Source organism: Cricetulus griseus, chromosome 2 (assembly GCF_003668045.3).
Source record: "Cricetulus griseus strain 17A/GY chromosome 2, alternate assembly CriGri-PICRH-1.0, whole genome shotgun sequence".
NCBI lineage: Eukaryota > Metazoa > Chordata > Mammalia > Rodentia > Cricetidae > Cricetulus > Cricetulus griseus.
In genome coordinates this window covers 346,042,495-346,060,150 of record NC_048595.1, presented here as the reverse complement: position 1 = coordinate 346,060,150, position 17,656 = coordinate 346,042,495, and the positions used below count along the sequence as shown (strand labels likewise).

General features: G+C 39.1%; 1 protein-coding gene across 2 annotated transcripts in view; it reads left to right on the top strand.

Moving 5' to 3' along the window:
* LOC100767269 (cadherin-6) overlaps positions 1 to 14,939 on the top strand; it is a 56,366-nt gene extending 41,427 nt beyond the window's left edge. For both annotated transcript variants that reach the window (XM_035439146.1, XM_035439147.1), the window contains 5 exons: positions 3,902 to 4,038; positions 6,230 to 6,351; positions 7,770 to 7,887; positions 8,034 to 8,285; positions 14,449 to 14,939. In XM_035439146.1, the coding sequence (XP_035295037.1) occupies positions 3,902 to 4,038; positions 6,230 to 6,351; positions 7,770 to 7,887; positions 8,034 to 8,285; positions 14,449 to 14,939 (1,120 nt within the window). The remainder of the gene's footprint in view (positions 1 to 3,901; positions 4,039 to 6,229; positions 6,352 to 7,769; positions 7,888 to 8,033; positions 8,286 to 14,448) is intronic.
* The last annotated feature ends 2,717 nt before the right edge of the window (positions 14,940 to 17,656 follow it).

Here is a 17,656-nt window from a genome sequence, read left to right as displayed (position 1 = left end):
TGCTTAGGAAGCCTGTGTGAAGTCCAATTTAAAAGTGTTAATGCTAGAAGTTAACAAGAGAGCTCCAGGTACCTCTCTGATAGATCAACATGCTCTGGATTTGAAGAGAAATAAATGTCTTCTGGAAATTTAGGCTAAATACTTCTATGTTAGTTTTTTAAACCAAATACCAGTTTTCCCGACTGCATGATTCTCTGTGTTATGAATGGAAGCACTCACCAGGCGGGTTGGTTGTTGTTCATTCTAAATACTTTTCTGCCAGCCTTCCCTCAGCACATATGGATTTGATGTATAAATATGGACTTAAGTCTAGAAACGTACATAGATTACACTGGTGTATCAATGCATGTTCCAGTGATTTTACTTACAGGATAAAATCATTCTTATATTAAGAAAATATGCCTATACATAATCTAGAGTTAGTCTAGACATCAATGCTGAACAACTAGATAAGAATGTTAGATGAACAAATGATTCCTGAAATGTTGTTTTTATGCGGACACCATCTTTAACCTTTCAATCATAAAGTGATTTCCTATTATAACTTTATCACAATGTCTTTTGATACATACAAGAGAAAACATATATATATATAGTACATCTGTGTGGGGACTAGAGAGAGGGGCTCAGCACTTTCGGCTCTTACAGAGGACTCAAGTTTGGTTCCCAATATTCATATCAGATAGTTTATAGCCACCTATAACTCCAGCTTCTGGGGATCCATTCACCTCATTAGGTACCCAGGCTGCTGTGTCCACACATAGACACACAGTCATACACACAAATAAAAGTAAGCCTTGTTTAGTAGACATGCAAATACAACTTCTTTCCCACCAAATAAATCTCCCTCACTTCAAGACACATTACAAGACAAATCATTTAATCACAAAACAGTGAAGTCCCAGAAGCAGATGTCAAATGATCCACTACAGCCATGCAGAGGCCGACTGCCTTTCTTCCTATTGGCAATGATCACAGTTAATGTTGCTGGACACTAAATATCATGGATATAAACTGACATTACTTTAGAGGATAGAAGAAAAACAGCAACAAGAAAATACAGTTTCATCTGTAACCATCTCTCCTAAACAATATAGGCATTTTAGGGTTTCCATCAACTTTTAATCTCCCAATTAGGGAAGACAATATAAATTTTGGTATTTCCTAAGCAGTTAATCTCCTCTCTTTAAAATTTAAAGCTGACTTCAACTAAAACTTCCTCACTGCTTCCCATTTATTTCAAGGCTTGATAGAAAAACATGATAATTTGGGAAACTTAAAACTATCCTGGAAGGCTGAGACAGAGCAAAAGACAGCCATGTGTTACTGTGGCAGATCACAAAGGCACAAAGCAGGACACCCTAAACCTGGCATTTTTCATGAGGGAAAAACATGCTCATGGATAGCTATTAAATTTCTCACAGTCTATAAGTACAGTGACTTCCTTTTTGAAAAATAGCCATGTGTTATAAATAGTTATCATTTGTTTTCAAAAATGAAGAAAGGTGATCGAGTAAGTTCGGTGTTCTTGCCTAAATTTTTTCATAACTGCTGGTTCATGGCAGAAATGTCAAAACCAACATATAGCTTTTTAAGTATGGGAGAGCCCTTCTGAGGATGAAAAGGCTATGCTAAATACATCGAAACTAAAATTAAGACCCAATGGCATAATGGCCATTGTGAACTTCATCAATTTCTTCTGACATAAGTTTGAAAAGCAAGCAATAAACAAATGCCTATTTCATTCAGACAACTGCTAAGTGATAAATATCAATATAAAAATATGTTGTTTGTTATATCTTGTTACATAAGTATATTTAAATAAAAACAATTCACTGAAATAGAATTTTGAGCACTGTATATTATTGCAAACTACTTGTATCTTTTCAGAGCATCCATAGTTCTAAATATATCTGGCAGTTGGATGATTTACTTAAATTGTGTTTCTACTAAGTCAAATTTTAAGCCAATATTTTTAAGCCCCTTCAGTGTCACAAGTTTTGAAAATGCAGAAGAAATGGGAAACTATTTTTCATAACAAATCTTAACATAACAAATCTCTTCAAACTTTTCTCTTGATGCCCATTCATTCATAAACACACATACATACTTGTTCCCTTTACATGTCATCCTAAAAATAATTGCAAAATTAAATAAATTTAAAAGTAGGTTAAAAACTATAATGAATCTATTTTTGAAAGATACCAATTTTCTAATCTACTGTTAGTGTTAGTGTTAGGGTTGAGGGTATTCTCCATCTTTGGTTTTTAAGATAGCATTCTGGGCCCTCTATGAGTTTCTACAAGCTCTCCATAAATATATATCTAGCCCTCACTCTGCCCCAGCATCATTCTTGTCCTTGTCACTCTGGGGCACTTAAGTGACACTGTCCTCAGCACTTTCTTCCACCACTAGATGTCCTTTTCCACAGTTGCTCCAGGTTGTCTGTATGGTTCTCTGTCTCCTGTGTGGAGACCTTGCATCGATTTACACAGCATTTAGAATAGACCCCCAGTTCTTTCCTGTGGCTGATCCCATCCCTCTGCTTAGATTTCATTCCACTCTAATCCTATCTCCTATAACACTTGCCTACCTTACCATCCTCACTACACTAGGCATCTTCTGTTTCTAAAAGCAATGATTGTTAAAATAAAATGGATAATAGAAAAGTAACCGATTCCCTATATAAGCACATATATTAACATTCTGAATATCTAAAAAAAACCCTTAATTTAAAAATAGTGTATGTGGAAACAGCCACAGAGACCCACAGTCAAACATTAGGCTGAGCTTGGAGACTTCTGCTGAGGAGAGGGATGAAGGATTATAGGAGCCAGAAGGGTCAAGAACATCATAAGAAAACTCACAGAATAGATAACCTGGGCTCACAGGAGCTCATAGAGACTGTACAGACAACGGAGAGCCTGCATGGACTGACCTAGGTCTTCTGCTTATATGTTACAGTTGTGTAACTTGGTCTTCTTGTGGGACCCTAGCAGAAGGAGCAGGGACTGTCTGACTCTTTTACTGGCTTTTGGGACTCTACTCCTCAAACTGGGTCATCTTGCTCAGCTTTATATAAAGGAGGTGCTTAGTCTTACTATAACTTGATATGCCATGTTTTGTCTGAATAGAAATGGAGAAGTAGTAGAGCAGGGGAGGTAAAGGGAGGTGGGGTGAGGGGGGACTGGGAGGAGAGGAGGGAGGGGAAACTGTGGTCAGGATGTAAAACAAACAAACAAATAATTCTTTAAGAAAATAGAATATATGGTTGGTAAATGGTGCATGATATGATCCCTGAAAGATAGGACTGAAGTGGCCCCCAGAGCCCAGATAAAGGACAGGTGAACATGGCAGCCTGACTAGAATCCCAGTACTCTGAAGGCAAGTCCTGGCAATCTCTGCAGCAATCCGGACAGCCAGAACAGCCATCTCAGCAGTCTTGGGGCTCAAGTGAGAGGCCCTGCCTTGATGAATGAAGAGGAGAACAAGGGAGATACACTCCCAACATCAGCCTCTGACATCTATGTGCATGCACATACACACACACACACACACACACACAGAGAGAGAGAGAGAGAGAGAGAGAGAGAGAGAGTCGTAGACATAGCTACTATATAAACTTGCTCTAAATTACATAGTAAAATAAACTTTGTCTAATTACATATAAAAAAGGAAATTGGTAGTGATCTCCAAAATCACGAAACTTGCCTACTACTCAACCTGATTGTAAAGATAGAATTTATCAAAATATTTTCCTTAACATTACAGTTATAGATGGTGCTTAAAAACACTACAAGTAGAAAGAATTAACAGATGAGCTATTCTTGGAGTGGTTTTATGATGTGAAAGGGGAAAAAAATCAAGAAAAGTCTTTGTAAATTCTACTCTGTATTTTCAGGTATTCTGTGGATAGACATACAGATATGGACAGGATATTCAACATTGATTCTGGAAATGGTTCGATTTTTACATCGAAACTTCTCGACCGGGAAACACTGCTGTGGCACAACATCACAGTGATAGCAACAGAGATTAGTAAGTTCAACCTTACCAATGCTGTCCCCAGTGATGGAATGAGGCCCCGGTGAGGGCTTGTGCAAGAATGGTCAAAGCTATCCACCTCATATTGACAACCCTGCTCTATACAAGTTGAGGGAAAGAACACGGGGGAGAGACCTGCAATGATGTTACTTCTAAATGTGTGTTTGGTTCATTTTAACTGGAGAAAAGAAACACTGTGTAAGTTCTGCAATTTGGAGACAATAAAATAAGAACACATCTCAGGGAGGGGAAGATGACCCAGCAGGAAAAGAGCTTGTGAGGCAAATGTGAGGACTGGAGTTTGGATACCCAAGATCCACATAAAAGCTGAGTGGATACAGCAACTGCCTAATTCCAGCATTCAGGAGGCAGAGACATGGGATCTCCAGGGCAAGTTGGCTATCTTGCTGAAAGTACTCAGCAAGAAAATCTGTCTCAATCGGTAAAATGGTTATGATGGAGGAAGGCGCCCAACATAAATTTGGGGCCTACACACACACAGACACACACACACACACACACACACACACACACACACACACACACACACACACACACACACACAGCTTTTCAAAAAAAAAAAAAGAATATGTCTTTCAAGTGAAATAGAATAGGCACATAGTAGGTATGACTTCCCATAGGTTATAAATTTTTAAAAAATCACAATAACAGCTGAAAAATGGACTCTCAAACAGGAAGCAAGGGAATGAGTAGGGTCATATATATTCAACATGTAGGTATTGGCCAACACCTCTTAGATATTCATTCTCACATTCTACAGAATTTCTATTTCAAAATCTTTACCAAATTAAGAGTTACAAATTATCACTTTCCTATAGTCTATCAAATTGAGCAATATGAAGTACCAGATAATCAATAAAATATTTAGAATGAATTTTATATCATGCCCCATAAAGTACAAAGAAAAATAGTGTCCAAAAAAACCATTTCAAATGAAATTGTTTTACTGAATGGAAATTAATATTAATGTGAACTGTGAGCAGTGTTAGACAGGAACACATTTAAAGAAAGGATAATCTTTAAAATAATATTTGAGTGTTTAAAATAAGCTTCTGAAGTATAGTTCTTTCCATTTTGTTTTTAATTTCTGAAGTTCTAAACACTTTTATCTCTGTTGGATATCTGCTGTGAAATATTCCATATCAAATGGTTTATTACAGTTCTGTTTTGTCAACATAACTCATGCGATGTGACAACGCTGAAGGAGAGTGGATGGAATAACAAACAGCCAGTGTGGCCAAAGGGAAAGCAACGGCACTGATAGTGATCAGAACACCTAATTAGACATTCATTAGACAGGAATTTGGTTTCCAGAATTTGTGCCAAGGGACTGGCATGGATACCGACAACAGTAAACTTAAAACATTAAAGCTTCGTTTTTCACTGAAGTAGTCATTTTATGCATTATTTTAGGCTTATGTCTAAAGTTTTCTGCTTTTAGGATTTAATGTTTAGTTAATATATTTGAAAATATGAGTGATTGAGACATATCACAATTTATGCACAGCCACTTTCACTTTGCGAGGATAATATGAGGAAAAATAGATGCTTTAGATGCTAAGAATACTATTGTCAGAACTTGTTAACCACCTTCAATAGCCCAAAACATGAGAGCTTATACAAAGTCATCTCCCTCTTAACCCCAAAGCTTCTGCTTGTTCTTTCATTTCCCTAGGAATCCAAAACTTTTCACATGGCTTACTCCTTCTTTTCAGCCACACCTGAACAAACGGTACCCCTGAGAAGGCACTCCTGGTTGTCCCATTCAACAGAACAGCTCCATGTCTCTCTATTCCTTTTCTCTGCTTAATCTCACCATGTGGTGTCTTGCATGTTCATTCATATGTTTCATGTGCTTCTACATTAGGATAAATACCTAAAATTCACCATTTTTATTAAGCTCCTTATCTGTCCCAGACAATATCAGGTGTCAGATGTCCAGTAAAGTTTTATTAAATGAACATTCGAATAGACATGTAGGGTAAGTGGATGAGAGAAAGAAAACATGAGTTATCAACTCCTGACCCTGGCACCAGAAGTCTCTCCTCCAGCTATCCAGGGGATTAGTGTGGACGAATGAGAACAAAAGAGTGGGTGGCCTTTGTCTAAAGGGAAATGGTGATCAACATGTAATGCTTATTTCTTTCTTTTTGATATATGTCAGATAATCCAAAGCAAAGCAGCCGAGTGCCCCTCTATATTAAAGTTCTTGACGTCAATGACAATGCCCCAGAATTCGCCGAGTTCTATGAGACCTTTGTCTGTGAAAGAGCAAAGGCAGACCAGGTGAGTTGTATCTTGAAAAGCACCTTCAAATAGGAAGTCAGATTAATTTAGATCTAATAATTGAGGTGATACATGCAGCAGAGGGCTTGTCTTGAATTATCTATGAGGTGGGCGCCAAGGAGATTAATGCCATAAATAATAACCAAGGCGGATGTTTAACTTGCATAAGAGAACAAATAGTTTTTAAGAACTGGAAGTTCATCAGTCTCCAAGACTGATGTGGATTCCAAATCAGTTTTAAGTTTTCATTAAAATAGATTAGTCACACTGTTGTTGAAATAAAATCTCTATTGGTGAACAGATAGCTTAATTTGCATATGTACTTGAAAATAATAACTAGAACATATTATCCAATTGCCTATAATTCACAGTTTTACTTATTTACATTGCCCATCTGTAAAGTAATACAAATTCATGAATGTTTCACTGTTTTACCCATTTGTCACCCACCTGAAATAGGTCTTTGCAGCCTGTGACAGAGAAATTATGCTACACTTTGTCAAAACAGAAGTGCACTGTGAAAGTACAGGGGAAAGTGGGAAGCTGAAGTTACTGCCTTTTTTACTTTAATTTCCTTTTTGAGTTTTTTTTTCCCAAGTTGCTATGAGCAAAATACAGTGTATTTACATAGGCTGCCCAGAGTACTTCCGTTCTGTTAAATGGCAATGCTGTTAATGATCATTGTTACGGCAGTTTTTCCCAGCCTGGTTCCACAACCAACTTGCCTCAAATGAACACACAAGACTTATAATAATTATAAAATTGTTGGCCATTAGCTTGGGCTTCTTATTGGCTATCTCTGTCTTAATTATTAACCCATAACTATTAATCTATATATTTCTACGTGGTCTTATCTTACCAGAGAACGCCTGACGCACATCCTCTCTTCCCAGGCTCACATGGCAACTTCTCTCTGCCTACACTTCCCAGAATTTTCCTCCTCTGGTAGCCCGGCCTATCCTTCCTGCCTGGCCACTAGCCACACAGTATTTTATTCATCAACCAATAAGAGAAACATATACACAGAAGGACATCCCCATCAGATCATTGAGACATTTATAGTTTTGTATTACTCTTCAGCAGTGCTTCTCAACCAGGGTGACTTTGCTCCCTGGGGATATCTGGAAATATCTGGAGGCCACTCAGATTGTCACAACTTAGAAGGGGACTTCTGGTATATAGTGGAGTGAGATCAGGGTGAAGACCACATAGTTTTTGGAGTAGATCCCACAGCAAAGAAGTAGCCCTGGCTCTATGGGTTTCTAACATATCAGTTCTTTGAATAGAATGCACTGGTTGCTTTTTAAGAGTTATCATTTTAATTATGTTAATAAAATTCAGCAATTTCTTGAAAAAACTGTAAGAAAATACTTTGGGGTCATGAAACTTTTGTGATAACATTATGGCTTCTGTTTCAGCTGATTCAGACCCTACATGCTGTTGACAAGGACGACCCTTACAGTGGACACCAATTCTCCTTCTCTTTGGCCCCGGAAGCAGCCAGTGGCTCAAACTTTACCGTTCAAGACAACAAAGGTAAGTGAGATTCTTGCCTTCCCTCTCTCCACACCCCTGTGGGATTGGATCTCAGTCTCCATCCATATCCATTGATTTCCATCACAACCTATTCAACACATGATGTGGTATTGACACACATTCACCATTTTGCTTTCTGCTTCCAGACAACACTGCAGGAATCCTAACTCGGAAAAATGGCTATAACAGACATGAGATGAGCACCTATCTCCTGCCTGTGGTCATTTCAGACAACGACTACCCAGTCCAAAGCAGCACTGGGACAGTGACTGTCCGGGTCTGTGCATGTGACCACCATGGGAACATGCAGTCCTGCCACGCCGAGGCCCTCATCCACCCCACAGGGCTGAGCACAGGGGCTCTGGTGGCCATCCTTCTGTGCATCGTGATCCTACTAGGTAAACTGCTTCTCCCTGCATCCTATCTCCCCTTGGTGAGGGGCACACACTGTTACTGTGACACTCTAGATTTTTCCGCCTCCCCCATTAAGGCATACAGCCTGATCTAGGTGAGTAGAGTTATATGCTGAGAATCTGTGTTGTTCAAACATGAACTAGTTTTTGCTTTGGAGAATGAACAGATGTAATATGTGCCCATATCTTTGCTTGTTCAGGGTACCATTTTACCATAAGAAATATATTGTATATCATACTGAAATGCATCTCAGGGGAGATTAGAAATGGAGATATATATACCCCCTGTTTGTTCTGTGTGTTGTCTGATAATTAACTTGGCAAACATTGGTGAATTTTCAAGAGTGCAAATCATGCACCATGGAGTGTCTGATGAAGACCACTTTTTACAAAGGTAACATTTGAGATCAACAGAAAATCGGAAAAGGATGATGGTGGCTTTTTCTAACTCACCCAGGGGTGGGGAATATAAAAGTGTGACAATCTCTTTAATGAAGTAAACTTACTATGAGCTACACAATGGAGTAACTACCCACTTAGTGCTGCTTTCTGGTTACCGCACGCAAAATGTCTATTTTCAGACTGTTAATAAAATAATTCCTGACATTAGGAAGCAAATTCTGCATCCCCCTCAAAAAATGAATGTAATAAAAGTGAAACACAAGATCTGTGATGGCTTGGATGTGGCGTCTTCCCCACAACAGCTCATGTATCAGAAGTGCTGTCCTCGGTTAGTGGTACAACTGAAAGGGAATTGGACCAAGAATTGCTAACTTCATCAAATAACCAAAACACTGATGTGTTCATATTTGAATGATCTGGGGCCCAGTGGAAGGAATTATGTCACCTGGTATAACTTTAAAGGTTATATCTTGTCCCTGAACCCATCCTGTCTCTTGTCCACCATGAGTTGAGCTGTTTTGTTCCAATACATGTTCCTGCCACCATGACACTGCCTCATCACAGACCCAAAAGCAGTAGATCCAAGTGACCATGGACTGAACTCTCTGAATCCACAAGCCAAGATATATCTTTACCCTATTCAGTTGTTTCTCCCAGAAGTTTTCTCAAAGAAATAAAACCAACACAAGATCTAGAAATGATTCAAACTATTTTTTTTCCTTCCAACCAACTCGTTAAGCCAAAAATGTGAGTTTGAAAGCCTTTAACTATTACGCAAGTAAAAAATTCAAATATCAGCTAATGTAGCCCTTCCACAAATGAAAACAAGGGCCTGGAGAGATGGCTCAGCACTGGCTAGTTGTATCCCCAGCACTCACATGCCAGATCTCACAACCATCTTTAACTCCAGTTCCAAGGGATCTAATACCCTCTTCTGGCTTCCAAGGGCACCAGGCATACATGAAGACAAAACACCCACGGACATAAAATAAACACAATAAAGAATAAAGTTTTTAAAAACAAGATTTGTATTTACAATCTTGCCTATACAACTAAAAAAAAAAAGTTCAACACATGACTGTAATCATATAATCACAAATCTCAGAACTTGAAAGGTAGGAAAATAAAGATCAGAAATTCAAGGCTATTTTAACTACATGCTAAGTTTGTGCCAGCCTGGGATACACAAGCCCCTTTCTAAAAAGCAAACAAGAAAGCATGTACCTAGATTACAAGAGAAAAAATCTCAAAAAGTAGCCTGAATTACAACAGAGATGCATAGAAAAGGGCCTGCATCTCTACACAAAAGACCTTTCTCATTGCTGATCAATGTTACCAATGATCAGCAGAAGACTGGAAACCCAACTTCAGAACCCTAATCCTCTTCTCAAGCAAGAGTTGAACCAAGTATTTTGAGACCAGAAGGTATACCGCAATGACAGCATACAAAGGCATGTCAGCATCCCTAATGCTGTGTACCTGTAAAACCTGGAGGACTTGATCATTGTTTTTGATCAAAAAAGGAGTGTCCAAATGACCTTGGGGGGAGGATGTGAGGGGATTATAGCCATGGAAGGAGAGGCAGCTCTTATCTGCTAGCCCTTCTCCTTCCTCTCTCTAGTCATCTGTTTGGCTTTTTTACATTTTAAATTTTTTTAAAGGTTACCATACAAAGCAATGTGTTTCATCATGATCTCTTCACATATTATGTGTCCATACTCTGTTCTGACTCTCTCCCTTCCCTGCTACTATACACTTTCCCCAGCTGGTCCCCCCTTCTGCTCTCTTTCATAGATTCACTTACCCACCTCCTCCCCTCTCATTAGACCCTTTCTACTTTTGTAACCTGCACTCCTACATGTATATAAACACACACACACATATATAAATACGTATACACGTGTATGTACACACATATAATGGTAATCTGGATTCTTTTAGAAGAAAATATAGGATTTATTCTGAGTTTGACTTATTTCACATAAATGATTTCCAGTTCCATCAATTTTCCTGCAAATGTCATGATTTCATTTTTGTTTGTGGCTGCATAAAATCCCATTGTGTATATTTATCACATTTTCTTTATTCATCTATTTAGACATCTAGGCTGGCTCCATTTCCTGGAAATTGTGTGTAGCAATAATCATGGATGTGCGAGTATCTCTGTGGTGCATTGACTCAGAGACCTTCAGGCATCAATCCATTTTCTCTTCTCTACTTTCTTCCTTCTAACTAACTCATCTTATCTTCCCCTCTCATTTTTTTTCTGGCAAAAAAATTCACTGTCTCTTCATTATTCTTAATTGGCTTCAGTGCCTCCCACACCTTGTCTAGTATTTGGGGAATTCTATACATACTTTATTAAAGGAAAAAAATTGAGCTTTATCTTAACTAAGTTCACACCATAGACTAGATGCTGTGTGAGGTGCTTCACAAGTGTTTTGCTGGCTCCTCAGAACTAACTGGGGTGTATTTATCTGCATCTCCAGCATGAAAGCTGAGGCAGCAGGCTACGAAGTAAGTCACATGGCCAAGTCACACACGGAGCAGGTGGTAGAGCTCAGCATTACACACAGGTCTTTTATTCCATGATATGATGCTCCCATCCCATTCCTAGATTCTCTGTGAGCTTCTGGAATGCAGTGCAATCTCCAGGCTGAAAGAGACATCAAACTTAAACTGGGAGCACTGGAGAGATTGAAGGCAAACCTGAGAGGTTGCCAGAGAAAGGAAGCCACACTGATACATGAGGAAATCTGGTACAAAAGTGGTCCTGGACTAGGGGTGTAATTTGGGGATAGGGCACTTGCCCACCGTACAGAAGTCCCTGGGTAAATCCCAAGGCATCTAATATTTTACTAAAAGAAAACAGTAAGAAAATTCAAAGAAAAATTGGGGGGTATGTAGGGGTAGGGAATTAGGGTGGAACTGATCAAACACATTATATCCATGTATGAACATTAAATAAAATGGTTTAAGCATCCCAACATCAGCTACATCTAATCTATATAGCAATTTAGAATTTTGCAAAATTTTTCACATTGAACTAATGACAGCATCTGACATTGTATTACTGCTTCCCTTTCACAGGTGTTAAATCATTAGGTCTGCTAGTTCTACAATGGGATTAGAGCATGAATTTGACCATGCCATCCCTCCCTCTCCCACCCCCAAAATCTTGTAGCTGTACTCTGGCCCCAGGAGGGTGGGAGAAGAAGAGACTAGTCCCCATAAAGAGACATACAGATGAGCTGAACTGTTCTAAATGCTTCTACCCCAGCCCAGTACCCACTTATAAAAGTCGGTTTTCATCGAGCTCTCCCATCAAGACATCTGACATACATTGGGCTGATAAAAGACATAGGTAGTCTTCGCTGTAGAATTAAACCGTGAATAAGTACTGAATACCTTTGACTTTTGGTTTTGACCTCTCACTTCTCACTTGTAAAGGCTATAATTTTAGGTAAATGTAGGACTGAAATTTAGAAATCTCAGTACTTGAATCTGGAGAATTGGGGAGTAACCATTGCTTACTATCTCACCTTTAGTGACTGAAAGAATGCATGCACACTAGAGTCGGATTCTTTAAGGGCTGGGGTCTGTCCTCCGATCCCTAATGCTACCCTTACTTACATCACCATTTTGCAAATCCATACCATTTCACACTGGAAAGCAGCATAAAAGGAGATTAGGCCTAAACCCTGAAGGTCTCCACCCTCAACCTAACCCACCAAGGTGGAGGAAAGATTCCCAAAGCCACCAAGATGCCAGGGGACATAGCTCTTCCCTACTCCTCTCCTCCATTCTACTGAGACTCTTGTTTGTTCCTTAAACACAACAGGCTCAGACCTCCCTAGGGGCTTTCCAATAGCTGTTTCCCCTTTGCCAGAGAGCACCCTGGATAACCCCATGAAACGATGCAGAAGAGCACAGCCCAACAGAGAAACATCCCCATCTTTCCCTGCTCTTTCTTGTTTTGCATTGCACTTAATATCCACTAATAATTTCCTGACTTGTTATACATGTTGTTTATTTTCTGTCTCCATCCAATAGTCCCCACATATCTGCTCATGCTCCGAGGCTTTTGATCCACCATGTTATACTGGTAGTGCCTTGAACTGTACAGGATACAAAGCAGACACCACATAACTATTTGTTGAAAGAATGAATGGACACCCTGGGTGGATGAGACAATGGAGGCATTAGGACACTCTCTGACAAAAACAGAGAGTGTGGACAGTTAGTTACACAGCCACATACTTGAGAATGGCAAAATTGTATTTCCTTAGGAAAGTGACAGTCATCCCAATATGCTTCCAGCATGGCAGGTAAGAGTGCAACCTTTTTAGTCTGGTGGACCTGGATTTGAGTGACTGCTGCTTGTGACATCTCTAGGCTTCAAGTTCTTCTTTGGAAACTGGGGTTTTCAGTATGGTTCCTATTTCATAGGACTATTATGATGATTAAGTGGGACTGAGTATGAAATGCACTTAGCACAGTATTTGGTACATAGAAGCCATGTATTAATACTATTAATGTCTGAAAGGATAATATAGATCTGTGAGCATGCAAATCTATTCATTAGGAGGGAGATATACTTGCCTCCTCAATCTTATTGCAAGATTTCTGTTTTCATGGCTTACAAAAATTGGACCGTGTAATAGGTGAAGTAGCAGAGAAACTGCTAGAACTTCCTGTAGTAAATATCACTGGACAAATGAGGGCTGGTAATGTATTGTCTGCTGGATGGCCGTTTCCTCTGTAATCTGTTGCTATGTTTTTATTTTCCATGCATAAGTCCACTTGTAGGTAGATGTGTCTCTCTACAGGCAGTCAGCTTTGTTCTACCAACTAGCTGTGAAGAAAGAGCAGAAGCGATTTAAACGCAATCCTTGCTTTGCCTCTAATTTGTGCTAGAAGAAAAACAATAGTATGTCTGTAAAACAAGCATTCTGGCCAACGAACTTGTGGGATGTAGGTCTTTGAAAGTGAAATCTCTTATAAATATATTTATTTAACTCAAACACAAATCATATGGAAAGTGTATTACTATCTGCACTATTTAATTGGTTGAGGTTGGGGCCCAAAGTAGCTTTCGGAGTCTGGGTCTCTCAGGGGTTTTATCTGTACTAATATTTCTTTGTATGTGGGAAGGTATGCAAACGTTCACATCTCTGCTTGGGATTTTAAACTAATTTTACACTTTTCTCGGGTGGGGGGAAGAGGAAGGCATAGCGCAATAGTTATTTTAAATGTGGAGTTATGCAAAGCCTTCAACACTTCCCAGAGGTGCCAGCCTTTTCTTTATAACCAGTTTTGGAGCATTTTAGGTGCTTGACATAATTTGCACTTTTATCACAGTACTTTCTCTGCTGCTCCAAAAAAAATTGCATTATTATTATTATTGTTATTATTATCGTTATTATTATTACTTTTCCTACCTAGAAAGTAGCTTGCATTTTCAAAGGGGGTGGGAGGAGAACAAGTACTGACAAAATAGGACGGCATTTTATAATCCGGTTGAAGTACTTGTTTAAAATACTGGTTAAGCCTTGTTTAAAATACTCCATTCTGGGGTCCTTGTCTGATAATGGATAGAGACAAATGCATCCTTAAGACCTGAAAAAGTTGAGCCTGCATTTTCAAGTGACGTTTTACAGCTGCAGGTTGGAGCAGTGTTTCTTCCCCATGTTAATTGGATGGCAAATTAACTTTCCTTCCCTTCTGTTTCGCTCTCTGCTTCTAGTGACAGTGGTGCTGTTCGCAGCTCTGAGGCGGCAGCGCAAGAAAGAGCCTTTGATCATTTCCAAAGAGGACATCAGAGATAACATTGTCAGTTACAACGACGAAGGTGGCGGAGAGGAGGACACCCAGGCCTTTGATATCGGAACCCTGAGGAACCCCGAAGCCATGGAGGACAGCAAATCGCGCAGGGACATTGTGCCTGAAGCTCTTTTTCTACCGCGACGGACTCCAACAGCTCGCGACAACACCGATGTCAGAGATTTCATTAACCAAAGGTTAAAGGAAAATGACACAGACCCCACAGCCCCGCCCTACGACTCCTTGGCCACCTATGCCTATGAAGGCACCGGCTCGGTGGCCGACTCGCTGAGCTCACTGGAGTCAGTGACCACAGATGGGGACCAAGATTATGACTATTTGAGTGACTGGGGCCCTCGGTTTAAAAAGCTAGCGGATATGTACGGAGGGATGGACAGTGACAAAGACTCCTAATCTGTTGCCTTTTTCATTTTCCAATTATGACACTGGAATATGTGAAGTGGCTATTTCTTTCTATTTATCCACTATTCCGTGAAGGGTTCTCTGTTGTACCCGTTCCAAAAGTCAATGGCTGCAGTCAGTGCGGATCCAATGTTAGAGACTCTTTTCTAGTACACTTTTATGAGCTTCCAAGAGGCAGAGTTTTATTTTTTAGTTCATGCAGTTAATCAAGTTAGCCGAGCAGGCACACGGTGGAGGAGAGGAGGGAAACAGAGTTTTCCTCTTGTTCTCTTAGGGCAGGTTGGTCACACACTCCTACTGCTGGCCTGAACACTACTTTAGTTCATGGCCTCAGGTCAGCTAACTGCTCCAACTGTACATTTCACATGCTATTGGGAGACAGGATTATACTCTGATAAAATAGAGTTTTAGTATAAAAGAAAAACACAAAAGGAGGGAACAATCGGGAAATTGTTCTTGGTCTATCAGCTCTCAAGGAGATAATTAGCTAAGGAAGGGTTTGTAAGGGTGTATGTGTGTCAAAGAACTTAAAGAGGCATCTAGGGCATGCTGTCTGTGCTGCAAGAGGTGTTTCAGGCACCAACTACTAATAGCATCAAATCCTTCTGTGTTGTGAAGTGATGTAGAAGCAAATGATACGGTGACATTCAAAGACAGTAACAAAAAGCAAGGCTGTGTTCCTTGACACTTGTGATCTATTGCATGTGAGAAACACAAAAAGGTCACCATCCAACCAAAGGAAGGGAACAAGAGAAATAGCTAAAAACAAAAAAAAGTTAACAAAGGAAATATTTAGCAAATTTCAAAGTTTTTGTGCCACCGACTATATTCCAGATCCCTTAATTCATTCAACTATCAGTAATCCAATGAGAAATAAGTCTCATCATATAAAAGTTCTTGAGCAAGTTTTCTGAGTCAAATGTTAACTCTTTGTCTGTAGTCATTGTCACTATTATCCTATTATACCTGAGAGTAGCAGTGTGAAGTACAATAATTCATATTCTTCAAATACTTCTTATATAATTAACTTGACTTAGTAAGGTTAGATTGAATATCCTACCCAAGAGTTCAAGGGTTAGACCCAGCCACATTTGAACCTAATCCCTGCCACTTGCCTTCAGAGGCATCCATATACTTACACTGCAACAAGGGGGTAAATGAATGGTACTGAGATGTCGGTGAAAGCCTGCATCCCATGTTTCTGAAATGCTCACAAAAGACTCTTGTTAAAGTGACAATTGATTTCCAAAAGCATTCTTATTTCCCCACTGTTTTTAAACTGGCTCCTATAGCAAAGCTGCCATCTTTGTCTTTGAACTGATGATGAAGTAATGGTCTCAACTAAGACAGAAAAGTAATATGAAATCCATCCCATCTATTAATGCTCTAATTATGCAATTAGGCTCTCTTACAGTTATTATCCAGGGGATCCAACTGAACCAAGCTAATCCTTCTGGCAGGTTCAAATCATTTATTTCATATGGACGTTCTAATGACTCTCATCATTAGGATCTCACATTGTGCAGTCATCAGAAATTTCCAAAGTACTGTAATGATAACATCCTCATTTGAAAACTTTTTAAAAAGGCTCTGTATATACATATATAATATATACTTAAGAATGTGCTGACTTTTCTTATTAGTCATAGGGATTTATTTTCAGTTAATGTTAATTTTATAGAGATAATCTTAGCATCATTTCCATTTAAGGGTAATGTTTTATCAACACATTTTCTATTTAGAAACACACTGTTGTTTAGTTGGCTTTTAAACAGTTTTTACCCAGGAAGTAAAGGTGGCACCTGTTTAAACAAGAGAAATGTAGAATTTGGATTATGGTTTTTAAAAAAATACAACAATATTGCCCTTTGTATTTCCTGAATGGTTTCCTGTTTGTGATGAGATACCCTGAAGAGTAATGAGTATTTCATTCTTGCGCTATTTCCAGATTTTAGGGTTTTTTTTTTTAATTTTTCATATGCACACTGATACACACATGCGCAAGCATGTGTACACACACACACACACACACACACACACAGGAATGCAAACAAATGCTACAAGATGGCTTCACTGAAATGGGTCAGTATGTATTGTATTCACAGGTAAGTAATGAAAACAGATAGCCAAGCAAAATTAATAAGAGCTACTAGATATAGCATGAGACCAGCACCTTGCACAATTCATTGTAAGATTAGAGTACTCTATCTTGTATCTTACATCATGTGACAAACTGAACCAAGAAACATAGTTCTTAAAAAGAAAGGTATCATCAAAAGTTGCCCTTTTAAGCTTTTGGTGTGAAATTTGGTGTTAAATTTCTAAGAGTTGACAATAATAACAATTTCCAACATTTGGGGATAAAAGCTGACCTCTCCCTCTTAGTGCTAGTATATACTGAAAGGAAGGTGAGCTATTTGAGATGTAATTTGCCAAAGCATTTTTATGCCAGCCTGAAAATCACACGTTGTACCAAGAATAGATGAGTACAGCTTAATGTTGAAATAACTGTTTAATGTCTTATCACAATGATTGTTGGTGAGGCAAATCTACAAGAAACTGGATTATTTGAGCCCTGTAGTGGTCAACTTCAGACGAACACTTTCCCCTAAGAATCATCATGCAAAGAAAGAGAGGCCCAGCTCCATCTCTCCATGTAGTTTTTCTTCCCAGGAAAATACCAGGTCAAGAGCATCCCCATGGACAGA